Here is a 12,912-nt window from a genome sequence, read left to right as displayed (position 1 = left end):
AGTTCTTTGAGTTTTACAGGTCAAAAGTACAGTTGGTTTGCCTTCAAAAGTATACTTTTAATTTCCAAGGAACAAATAATATATATTGATATAATGATATTTAGATTCATAGAATAGTTTCTAGCATCTTAAAGTAAAAGTTCCGAATTGAACAATACTTTATTTGGATATCAAAATAATAAATAATAAAACATACAGAAAGAACAAACTGCAACAACATTAAATTTCCCAAGATATCTAATATGCAGAATAACAAACAAAAATTAAGATTCCAACAAAACCAATGTGAAAAGGAAAAAGAAAACAAATAAGCAATAACAATTCCAACCGTACAAGACCAGCAAACCAATTTCTATCTAACCTGTTTTCTTCGGAATGTATGCATCAGACCACGAAAAAATGGGGTCATCAGGAAATGGGTTCATCATGTTGACCCCTGGAACTGGATCCAAACCATGCTCCACATGATCACTAGTCCAGTCAGGCGGGTACCAACCAGTGTTTTCCATCACTGGTACATAGCAATCAACATTTGTTCCTGCAGCCGCCATATGGCTAGCAGTGTTGCTACAACCCACAACTTCCTTTGGTTCTGGTCGTTGCAACTGTGATGCAAAGGCATCACTTTTGAGAACCTTTATCCTCTCCTCAATTTCTGGGAGTTTATGACCAGCGAATGACCCAAGATTATTCAAATCTTTTGAGTTCAAGCCAGCAAGTGAGACTTTACCACTCAAGCATTCTGACATCAACTTGGCCTTCACAAAATCCCTGGTCGTCACGATCTGCTTCTTGATCTGACCGTCGACCTTGCTGATCCTTTCTTTTATGTAGCTATCCTGGTTGGACATAAACTTGTTCCTCTCCATGGGTAACTTCATAAGGAATGCGTTCAACACATTTTGGAAAGCAGTGTTGTCTTCGGGCCACACCTCGAGTCCAGGTTCGTATGAGCTATAAATGATGGCGCATGCCTCGATGCCGCATAGGGTGGACAGCTCCTTCAGCTTGTTCTTCAGGCATTCCTTTCTTTTCATGAAGGAGCTTTTCCTTGCCTTCTGGTTTTCTATGAAAGCAAGCTTCACTTTGCTCCTAGGCATGGTAAGGACTATTGGATTATACCAAAATGTAATTGTAGCAGCTTGTGAGTGGCTTTCCGTTGGTTCTTATGTTGATTCTTATAGGAAACAAGTTCGTTAAATCATTAATATAATATCTTTTGCTTTTAATGACCTTGTATGATAGAAATTAAATTTAAAGATATAATCAAAAGTAGATGATTGACTAAAATTAATTTTAAGATTATATCAGAAAAGGAAAAAACAAAACAAAAACGCACATACACACAAAAGCATTTAAATTCCCCGTTGATGGAAAAGAATAATGTTGAATAAAATTTCAACTTAATATTTTGCAATGTTAATGGAATGAATATACTTTTTTGCATTAGGGGGTGGGGGTCGTCACTAGTGATAGAATTCTATCACTCACAAGTACCCAATCAAGTTCCGCCATGTCATCAACAATTTTTCCATCACTCACAACCTTTTTTGATGGCAATGGTCATCACTCACCACCACACCCAACAATTTCCCCCCAACCAACAATTACCCTCACAAAAAAACCATCACGGGCCGTGAAGAAAATAACGAAATCAGAATTCGTAGTGCCATCACACGTTAAACTGAGAGGTGGCAGTGGTCTTCACGTTTGTTCCACGCGTTGAAATATTCTATCACGCGTTGAAAAGTGACTGCCCCCAGTGGCCTTAATGAGTAAAGTTTACTTCCAAGATACATAAATACAACATATGTTATAATTAAACAATATAAAAAGAGTAAGTAGTTGCATACCCATTCACATGCTTCAAAACCTTAAACGTTACTATTCATATGAACTTTTTTTAGTATTCACATTATGTAATATAATATGAACTCTTTAGAGGTGTTGCTCGATGACTATAATATTAAAATATGGTTTAATTGATGCCTTTTACATGCCATGTGGGTTCAAAATATCATATCCCTACTTTACTACAAATAATAGTGATGTTAACACTATAATGTAACCACTTTTACTAGAAAAGAGAAAAGAACGGTTCTAATAGCGTCACAAATAATTTATATGCAATACACCTGGTTTGTTACAAGCTAGGCAACCTTGCTCGATTTGTTCATTGTTCATTGAACATAATGTCCGTTTACATTAAAAACGGATCTTCATTTGTCAAGACAAAATTAATGTTGATTTTTCCCTTTTGTAATTGTATTGGCACATTTAATTTTTATATATCTTATGTGATGTTAAGTATTTCATATTCGAAGTATTTGTTTATTTTATACCCATTGATACTAAATACAAACCCATATATAGAAAGATTGTTTAATACATAATCACGTATACTAAGAATTAACTGTTATGGACGATTATTCAATTTTTATTTTAAAGTTTAAATCAAAACTAACTGTACAATATTAAATGATTTTTTACGTCTTTCATCTATCCCCCCTCATCTTACTAATATCTTACTAATGACATGCATACGTAGATCAATGTGGGCCTGGGTATGCCCTAATAGGCTAGGTTAGGTAAGACCTTCACATCACGCACAAGGGGAAACTATGATTTTTGGTAATCAACCTATACTATAGACTATTTCAACTGATAAATTGATTGAATCGTTCTTAGATACACTTTTAAATTAAAAGTTTTAAATCTTTAGGGGTTTTGTTTACTCTGTAAATCATGAATCACCTTTCAAAAATTATGTAGATCAAAGTGTTAACGTAATCCATCATAGTTTCGCGCGTGTATATATTGTCATGTTTTCTTATAACTTACTTTAATATTAAAACTTATATAAATAAATAAATGTTGTGCGTTTAAAAAATTATTTAGCAGACATAACTAGTGTTTAACTAGCGATTTTACATAATATTCGCTCCATATTGCGCGCGTATGTATTCTCATGTTTTGTTATAGCTTACCTTAATATTAAAACTTATATACATAAATAAATGCGGTGCATTAAAAAATATTTAGTATACATAACTAGTGTTTTTATGTAATATTCGCTCTATATTATTTCACATATTTCTTAGTTGAATTTTCATTTTCTGCCATCAAACGCAAATCCACAATACCAATTCTTTTGGTAAAATCCACAATATGTGTTCTTTTTGTATCTAGCCATTGAACTGAGCATAGAAAACAAACACTTTCTATACAAATAAATAGATGAAGAAATAACGAAATTATAAAGGAATATATAAACACATGTCTCAAGTATAAAAATATCTTTTTACAAGCTACATGCATACTTATCTCAAATTCACAATACAATTTAAGCATAAATATGCATACATCAAAAACACGATATCATTTTATCCTCCATGTGCATTCAAAACAACAATTTGAAGGAATCATACATTACTAGTTAGTTTTATAAGGAGTAGATTGCCACAATCATACCTGAGGTTTAGGTCAGTTTGCCAATTTTATTTAAAATAACTTTTTTTTATGCCAAATAGCCCTTCACCTTACTCATTTTTTTGCCTTTTTATCCAAATCACTAACTTAGTTTACTTTTTCTGTTAAGTTGAACGGTATTTGGATATAAAACCTCAGGGACAATTTTGGCAATTTACTAATTTTTTTTAATTTCTTTTATTTAATTAATTTTGTCACATATATATAAAGTAGAATATACATGCAGTTTTTATAAAAAAATTAATCGTTTATCACATAATTTTTATAAATTTTCATCCAACTACTAACTCAGTTATTTTTTTCTATTAAAAAAAGTTAATTGTTTGTCACATAATTTTTATAAATTAATCGATTGGTTCAAGTAAAGAAACTTTTGGTTGGATGAAAATTTATAACATTATGTGACAAAACTATTATTTTTTTATAAAAACTGCATGTATATTCTGCTTTATATATGTGTGACAAAATTAATTAAATAAAAGAGTTTTGAGTAAATTGCCAAAATAGGTTTTATATTTGCCCGTTTTATCCAAATATCCTTCAACTTAACAAAAAAAGTAAACTAAGTTGGTGTTTTAGTTGAAAATGACAAAAAATGCCAAAGGTGAAGGGTTGTTTGATATAAAAAAATATTTTGAATGAAACTGGCAAACAGGCCGATACCTCAGGGACGATTTTGGCAATTTAATCATTTTATAAGGTTATACTCTTTTGAAACCAGTAAATTACATGTTTGGTCCTTTATGTTTACATCACTTTGTAAGTAGTGTCCTTTTGCGCAAAAATTTGCAAATTTTGTGTGTTATGTTTCAAAATCTTGCACATTTTAACTTTTATGCCAAACCTAGTTAGATTGTTTAGTCAAATATGGTCATATGCCTTGCACATGAGGGTATTCTTGTCATTTTACCTCCCTATGGACTGTTGAGTAAATAACTTGACATTCAAGGGACTTATTGTGTAAGAAATAAAAAATAAACTCTCTCCTCCTCTCTCTTCTCTCTCTCTATCACACATTCTCCTCTACCTCCACTCCTTCTCTCTCTCTTTCTTCACCCACCACCACCTCCACCTCCCACCACTACCCTTCAGCCGCCATAACTTCCCACAACCAACCTTCAGCCGCCACATCCCATCTCCCATCTCCCATCTCCCACCACCAACACCCAACCACCACCGCCTCCATTGCTCAAATCTGAACCACCGCCACCACGACCACAAATTTACATGCTCAGTTTGCACCCTTCTATAACCATACACAACAAATGCAAAACATAAATTCAAACAATCATGAATCGAAATCATAAACAAATCTAACAATTTTCACAAGTATATTCAGAACATCAAATCAAGTATAGAACAAGAGCAAATAACCTGAAACCTGCATATATAATAATCATTCTCAAACATCTTTCGCATCGAATCAATCGGCTTCCAAACCGGATTCCTAGGGCTAAAAACAACACTCATACTCACCAACGCCTTAATCCGATCAGGCAGCAACAAAAAGCCGTTCCAAGCGATACTCGCTCCCCAGTCCTACACCACAAGGAACGCCTGATCGAGCCCTAGTGCATCAAGGACGCACACGAGGTCTTCGACGATGCTTTAGTCATGATTGATGCCCGACTTGGATCATACTAGTATAGAATAACTGCATGAAAACGAACAAATAAAGAGAAGGAATGATGCGTGTGAAGTGTTATATATATTAGGTGTATATTTTAAGCCCTTTTTACACTTTTTAGCCAAGTTTTAAATTTATAAACACCATATTCACTAACACTAAACACACATATGGGCAAGTGCACCCATCGTGGACGTAGTATAGTGTTGGTAAGATATCGAGGTCGTCCAAGGACACAAGAGCTTTTAGTACCGGTTTATCCTCAACGTCTAATCAAATCAAAATGTTAGAAAAAGGTTTTTAAACTAGGAAAATAAAACTAACTAAAATGCTGAAAAGTAAAATAAAAATAAAAACAGATAGACAAGATGAATCACTTGGATCCGACTTGTGTGTAGTGTAACCTTTGATTATTTTCACACTTTTGCACTTGTTTAAGAGATTATCTTAGTTATTATAGTAGGCCCCTCTTTTGAAGGCGACGTTACCCTCAACCCAGTAGTTTGAGTCAGCAAGGATACAATCCTAAAGGGTCGGATTATTGAAAGATAATTAATTAAGTAATTAATGCATAATGTGGTAGGCCCCTCTTTTGAAGGCGAGGTTACCCTCGGCTAAGTAGTCTGAGTCAGCAGGGATACAGTCCTAAGTAGCCGGGTTAAAGTTTTAATAGTAGTTTAACTTATGAGGGGGTCAAAGAGTTTGGACCCCCGCCATCCAATACTGTTGGGTATTGAAGGAGGTCCTACTAAATTTGACCCAGGTCCCTTGCAGGATCTATACACTGAACAATGGCAAGACTCTTACCAAACCGTTCCCTTAACCCCCGACCAGGTAACAAATATACCTCCATATAGACCGTGGAGATATGAATGGTGAAAATCTTTTATTTTATATAGACAGTAAAATAATGGCAAGACACCATGGACAAACGATAAGGAAGAATCACCGTCAACATAAGAAACTAGTAATTAAAGTCATTAATACAAAACCAATTAAAAAGTACAAAATATTAAAAATAAAAAGTATTACACTAAACACTTGTCTTCACCAAGTGATGTAAGAGACTTAGGCAAACATGGCCTTTGATTGTCAAGAACTCTTACGATCAATCTTGGATCCCGAGACGACTCACACACTCTATGATGGACAATGGATGATGGTGGTGGATGACGGTGTTGTGATGGTGGTGGGTGGTGGGTGAAGTGTGAGAGAGGTGGTGTGCCAAGGGATGCGTTGCAAGAGCTCCAAGCACTCCTATTTATAGGCTAAACAGAAGCTCGGGCACGGCCCCGTGTCCATCCTCCTCTCTTTCTTCATTAAATGCAGTTTGTCTGCATTAGTTGACCACGCCCCCGTGTCCGCTGAGCACGACCCCGTGTGTAGAAGCATATCTGTACTATCAAGATTTGCCTGGAATCCGCGAATCATATAGTTGACCACGGCCCCGTGCCCGCTGAGCACGGCCCCGTGGTGGGCGATGGAAGCTTCTACCACTTTGTCTTTTCTGCTGACACTTGGGCACGCCCCCGTGCTCACTGAGCACGGGGCGTGTTCAGGCTTCTATCTTCTTGTTTTGCTTGGGAAGATGTTGTCGGGAGGTCGGGCATGCCACGTTTATTCCTTTTCTTTTATTTATGTTAGATTTAGCTATCTTTTTGCTTCTTTTGTCTATTTGAGCTCATGTAATCCTGAAAATACAAAAGGAAAACAAAAGCACACTTTTTCCAACATTAGTACTAAAAAGGGTTAGTTTTATGCCACAATTGATGTAATTTATATGTTGTATTTTATGCACATCAAGGAAAAAAAACGTAGGTTCTGATCAAAATTTAGATGGGCTTTTTTTATTTAATAATGAAACACGGAAATAAGCTTACAATATACCATTACATCAAACCCTATTTATATAAAACCACCCTAACATATTTAGACTCAAACATCAACTTAAATAAACTCAATACTTACCCTAACTATAAAATATATTGTGATAAGACTAATCCAAACTATCAGAGAAAATGTGATAAGATTAATCCAACAGTGATTCCATTTAACGAGAATTTGAGTTTAATTTATATTTGTTTTTAGCCATTTAATTTGCTTGATAATCTCGATGTCACTGTTTACTTTAGAACCTTCTTATGTAGAATTTGAAGGACACTATAATGGGGCACTAGGTTGGTGATGTATTCACGTTCAATGCTACATATATTTCAATTTAGCTTTATTTTGTTTCATTTAAACCTGTAATATTAGCCATAACTTCATTAAACTTTATTTTCGCTTTAGTTGACATTGTATTTTGTGCTCTCACTTTGATTTCTCCTAACAAACCAAGTAAACTTGAACATCTTGTTAAGCATACCTCTTTAGTACTTGTTACTCTAACATATCTCATTGTTGCATGCTCTTATATACAAACATAATAAATAGACAATTTTTTATATTACTCATTGCTATCACTATTGAGGAATTATTTTATTACCTTCATGAAGCATGGGGTTCAACAATACATAATCTTTCAACGTGGTCGGATCTTAAGTAAGTAGTATTACCAATAGTGACATTTAAAGATGGAAAACCAACATTTTAGGTAGCTCATTAACTAATCGCATATTTTCGTTGTTCATGACATTGTCAACACTAACTATGCAACATTTACTATGCATGAGGATGGATCATCTTGAATCTTTTGTTATTATCCAATTCTCAAATATCTTGAATGATGAAATTATACAACTTTTTTGGTTTTCATTTACCTTTTATAATAGTTCATTGATGTGTTTCTAATAGCAAATTGTATTTGTATGAGTTTTGTTTACGTAGTCGTTGTTTTAACAAGTCGGTTTAATTGTACCATTATGTTGTACTTATTGGGCATCAGGTTTCATAGGTTTAATGGGTGCTAAATGATGAAAACAGAGCGTAAAACGCAAGAAATGGGGTTGCACAGGTCAAGCAAGTTGCCAAAATCAAAATTCTAGAAAGTGTCTCCCCGCACCACGCGGGGTGTCCGAATTGTGTGCCCAGGTTTTGCACGCCGCCGCTCCACGCGATGGAAGTCGATTTCAGACATCTACTAGATCAGCTACTTGATAATCTTCATATTTGTAGTGTCTGTTAGCTTCTATAACTATACAATGAGAATTGTGAAAACCCCAATAATTTTAAGTTTGCGTTCGAACTCAAAACGGTTGAGAGACTCTTGTAAACCCTAATAGGGGCAGTAAATACAAACACTAAGGACATACAACTACATCAACAAGAATTTACACCAATTCGTCTAACAAATAGAGTTCAACCTAGATCTATTTTTCAACGATAAAAGCAACAAGGTTGAGCAACGTCTGGTACGGCCTAATAGAATATTAACCTATACTACTTTTTTATTTAACAGATATGATTATCTATGTAAAAGTGACCGAAGCAAGAGTAATGAACAAGGGAAGTTGTTGAATGTTTAAAATTAAACATGGGAACAAAATCAAGAAGTGTGAATCATCCCACATTAAAAAAAAAATAATAAAGCAAGGTGGCAATTAGGCAGCCTACCCAATTTCTTCTAGGAAAATGTTGTCCTTAAAAGTGTCTCCTCTGCATAGTTTCCTCGGAATACCATACTTCTACATAGTTACACTTGCCCTCATCAATTATTCCAGATACCTACTTTGACACGTTATGATTTAGTTATTGCTAAATATAGGCACAAAGTTTTCTTCACGTGGTTTCAACTTTCTATTCTATAACGTCTATTGGAAGATTTCCAAAAAGAATGGTAGGTTATTTTAATAAGAAAGATAAATTGAATGCTTATTTATTGACACAATTTTTAATATGCAGTAAAATTTGTTAAATTGAGGTCACATGAGTTTCTTTTTAAAAAATAGAACAAAAAAGAAAAGAAAAAAAATGGAACCCGGCTAGTTGCTCTTGCAACAACGTCGCCCCTCAATCCCATCATTGACTATCCTTGCAGCTCCGGTGAGTATCCCCCAAACTCCATTGATCTCTCACCTTTCTCGCGTTCCCTCAAGTGATAAGATCTAAAATTAGTGTATGGCCGAAAAGTTGGTTACAATAAATGATGTTTTTAAAAGAAACATGTGTTGGTGCCAAGGCAAATACACTACTAGAAAAATTGAGTATCACTAACACAATATCAAGGAATGTCCGAATGTCCGCTTGTAATTTCCAACACATCAATTGATCCAACAAATTATAAACTAATAGAAGAAAAAATATCTCAATAATCTCTCATGGTCGGATAACTCGTCAGCAATTTCTTTGCTCACACCATAATTCTAGACAAAATATCCCTAACACCTACATATACTACCTTCACCGAGTTACTTTGGTAGGATAAGTCCATGGAAGAAAAACCTTATATATAGCTGGTTCATTAGATTATTATTTGACTTTCCTAAAAATGTATTTACTAAGTTGGATGATTTTAGAATCCCAAATAAAGTATATAATACATCAACTGTAAAAACACTATTTAAGCGTCAAACCCTAGACACGTATTCTCAAACTTGAGGGTTCTAACTGTCATTATTCATTGTTTATGGACCATAATATGTAATATGAAAGAATTGGGTATATATTGAAACTTTCTTAATAAAAGAACTTGAGGTGGAAATGAATGCTCTCAATCCTTTCTTCTAGATGATATGATTCTCGAAGAATTCAGCTCGAAGAAGTAATTCTCCAATTGATAAAAGAACTTGAGATGGAAATGAATTATTCATCCCAAGATGACGATCAAAGAGAGCTATTGAGGTCGCATTTGAATTCTAACAACATCGTCAATACCGAAAGCACCTCTAACTCTTGTGAGGACTTGAGCGATAGTCGTCCCTGTGTCGATTGTGCCGTGAAGGACTCTTCATCGGTCTCCGCCGATGCGTTCATAGACCTGAGCGATTCGACATATACCTTGTTTAACGAGAGTCTGGATAAGGGGAATAAAGGTTGGTTTCGCCCACCAGTATTTAGCTTAGGTTTTACCCTTTCCGATAACCTCTTGCGTTCGTGTCTAAAGCAAGGGCAGTTAAGGTACCTCAGGCACTTCGGTGTTGTTCCGTCCAGTAAGGAACCACCCGATCTAGACAAATTCCTTAAAAATACAAAGCAGACTCTCTAGCCACGGGGTCGTGTCCAGGTCAACACGACCCGTGCCCACCTAAACATTGACCACGGGGTCGTGTCCGGGCCAACACGCCCACGTGTTCAAGATACGGACAAAATGTGTCAGAGTTTGTCTGACCACGGGGTCGTGGTCAGCGTGCTGTCATTTTCTATAAATGCAGCAAGATTCCTGCACATTTGGACCCATTCCAAAGACAAAGATCTGGTGGGATCTTCACATATACCCTATAAGGTATATTCCAAAGAAGGTTCTCAACAACCATCTTGTCTTTACTACTTTGTTCTCTTGCCTTCTTCTTCACAAACTCCTCAAAACCTCCATTAAAGCTTGAAACCTTTATGTTTTTAAGCTTTATTGTGATATTTGTTAGGTTTTTAATCAAGGAATCTTATCAAAAATAATTTTTACAACACTGTTTTAAGTTATTTCTGCTCAGAATTGTTTCAAAAGTCAGAAAAATAATTTAAAGCACTAAGATTCCTTGTTTCAAAAATCTGCAGATTGGTGGCCACGGGGCCGTGCTCAGCGAGCACGGGGCCATGGCCGGAGTTACTGTTTCATTAATTTGAACTTTTCGAGTTGTTTTCTTAGAATGTCGAGCCGGAATAGCGGAACATCCTCAGCTCAATCAAGAAACGATCAACGGGGAATAAGAACATCGATGGAAGACTCCTTGGTCAACTACGTGTATGCCTTGCGAGAAGCCATTGATGAAATGACAGGAGTAGAGGAAGCCTTAATTGACCGTATTAACCATTTGTTGGTGGGGTTAGAGGGGTGTCTTCGAGAAGTTAACCTTTTGCACAAAATGGTTGAATATTCTTGCTTCTCCTCCCATGGTGCCAATCATCACAGAAAGGGGATGGAATGTCGTGCCGGAAGTCATTATTCCAGTCGAGTGGCATGTCTTGCCTTCAGAACCTCCCCTAGACATACTACATGGGGTTCCGGTAGCCGTCGTACCTCCTCCGCAAGACATCGTGGAGAATGAGCCCGCCTTCTTTCTCCCTAGGGAGATACAGGAATGGCTCAATGACATTTAAAAGACATCCTGTCACACCCTGACTTTTGCGGAAGCGTGATTATGGTGTGATTTTCTTAATATCATTGCATTCAATCATAACATCAACTATATGATAAAACCATAGGTTTGTCATCCATTAAATAAGTTTAAAATATAACAACATCGTTTTAAAACGTAGACTACAAATTCTAGTTTTACAAAACGTACAAATTGTTTTTGAGTTCATTAAAGACTCGTCAAAAGATATTGAATAATACCAAGGTTTGGAAGACATGTCTCGTCCAGGAATAAGACACACCATCCAAACTCAAAGACCATGGATGACATCTTTATTATTAACGCAGCAAAAACTTCCAACGCCCGCCAGATCCATTAAAATTTCCTTTGTAAATGTTGTAAGTATGTATGTAAGTCCCTGGTTTGTAGCAATAAGGAAAAAGAGATCACCAATGGTTTGCAAGGCCATGGATATGTGTGAAGTGATGCAGGAAGACTCAAACCTAGCAGATTTGTTGCCGGGCTTCGGCTGGAAGACATAGTCACCACATGGTCCATTCTGCGGACTCAGGGGTGGGGCTCGCTACACCCAATAGATCTATCACTCATGCCCCTCGGTCCTACAATGAGGATTGATGGCCTTAATCACCCTACTCATTCACATGATCTAGTAGTAAAAACCCTCCCTACGCTAACCATACCATGTAAGTAAATGTTTGTAATAATTGTCGCATGTATTTCACCCCCGAAGTATAAAACTGAAAACAGTAAAGAGAAAGGGGGGACATGAACTCACAATATTTCGTCGTCAGTATGTGTAACCCAAGTCTCCTCAGCCAACACGACTACCTACAGTGGACTAACGTCTATTAGACGAACGGGCCGTGCCTTTGTTTAGTATGAAGGTTTGTGAGTTACGTTACTTGTGTTCCCAAAATTATTCCAAGTTATAATTATTAGTTAATGTTTGGAATAATTGTTAAACAATATTTCATATTCCTACTTCTCAAGTATTTTAACTTCGTATTTTCCTTCCCAAGGATGGGGTATCTCATACATGCATTTTTGTATTTGTATTTGTATATCTTGCCAAGTAATGGCGTCGTATTTCGGTGTATCGTTTCAAATAAAAAAATATGTTAATATATTCCCAATATATATTTTCAAAACATATATTTCAAGTCTTACTTAAATATATATATAAACTTATTTTGTTCAATCATGTATTGTCCCATAATATATATATTTTTCTCAAAAATTATATATCTTCTAAATATACTTGGAAAAATATATTTTATCTCCCAAAAATAATATATTTTCTCGTTGTCAAAAATATGATATACTTGGTAATATTTACGAAATCATATTTTCACTTCTTTCATTTCCAAAATAATATTTACCAAAATATAGTGTAATGGTATATCCTGGAATATTTCATAAGTTACGTTTTCTTGTTCGGTTTCACAATATTATGGGTGTAACTTAAATATTTATTCCTTGTGATTTTTGTATTATTTTGGGGTTGTAATTTCCATGGTATTTTGTAAGTTATATTATTTTACCCTAAAATAATATAACTAGTTCACAGAATAAACAAACAATCACACAAGCGTTTTAGTATAAAAT

At 35.4% G+C, this 12,912-nt stretch overlaps 1 protein-coding gene across 1 annotated transcript; it reads right to left on the bottom strand.

Moving 5' to 3' along the window:
- Nucleotides 1-356: 356 nt before the first annotated feature.
- LOC110881842 (agamous-like MADS-box protein AGL80) lies at nt 357-1,100 on the bottom strand. Its single transcript, XM_022129989.1, has one exon. It carries the CDS (start codon nt 1,098-1,100, stop codon nt 357-359), a length of 744 nt encoding a protein of 247 aa, XP_021985681.1.
- Between the last annotated feature and the right edge of the window lie 11,812 nt (nt 1,101-12,912).

The sequence above is a fragment of the Helianthus annuus genome, chromosome 15 (assembly GCF_002127325.2).
Source record: "Helianthus annuus cultivar XRQ/B chromosome 15, HanXRQr2.0-SUNRISE, whole genome shotgun sequence".
NCBI classification, from domain to species: Eukaryota; Viridiplantae; Streptophyta; class Magnoliopsida; order Asterales; family Asteraceae; genus Helianthus; species Helianthus annuus.
This window is presented reverse-complemented; position numbering and strand designations above follow the sequence as displayed.

Bases quoted from the DNA above. Each gene is read 5' to 3' on its own strand.
- LOC110881842 (XM_022129989.1), bottom strand. From the start codon at position 1,100: ATGCCTAGGAGCAAAGTGAAGCTTGCTTTCATAGAAAACCAGAAGGCA.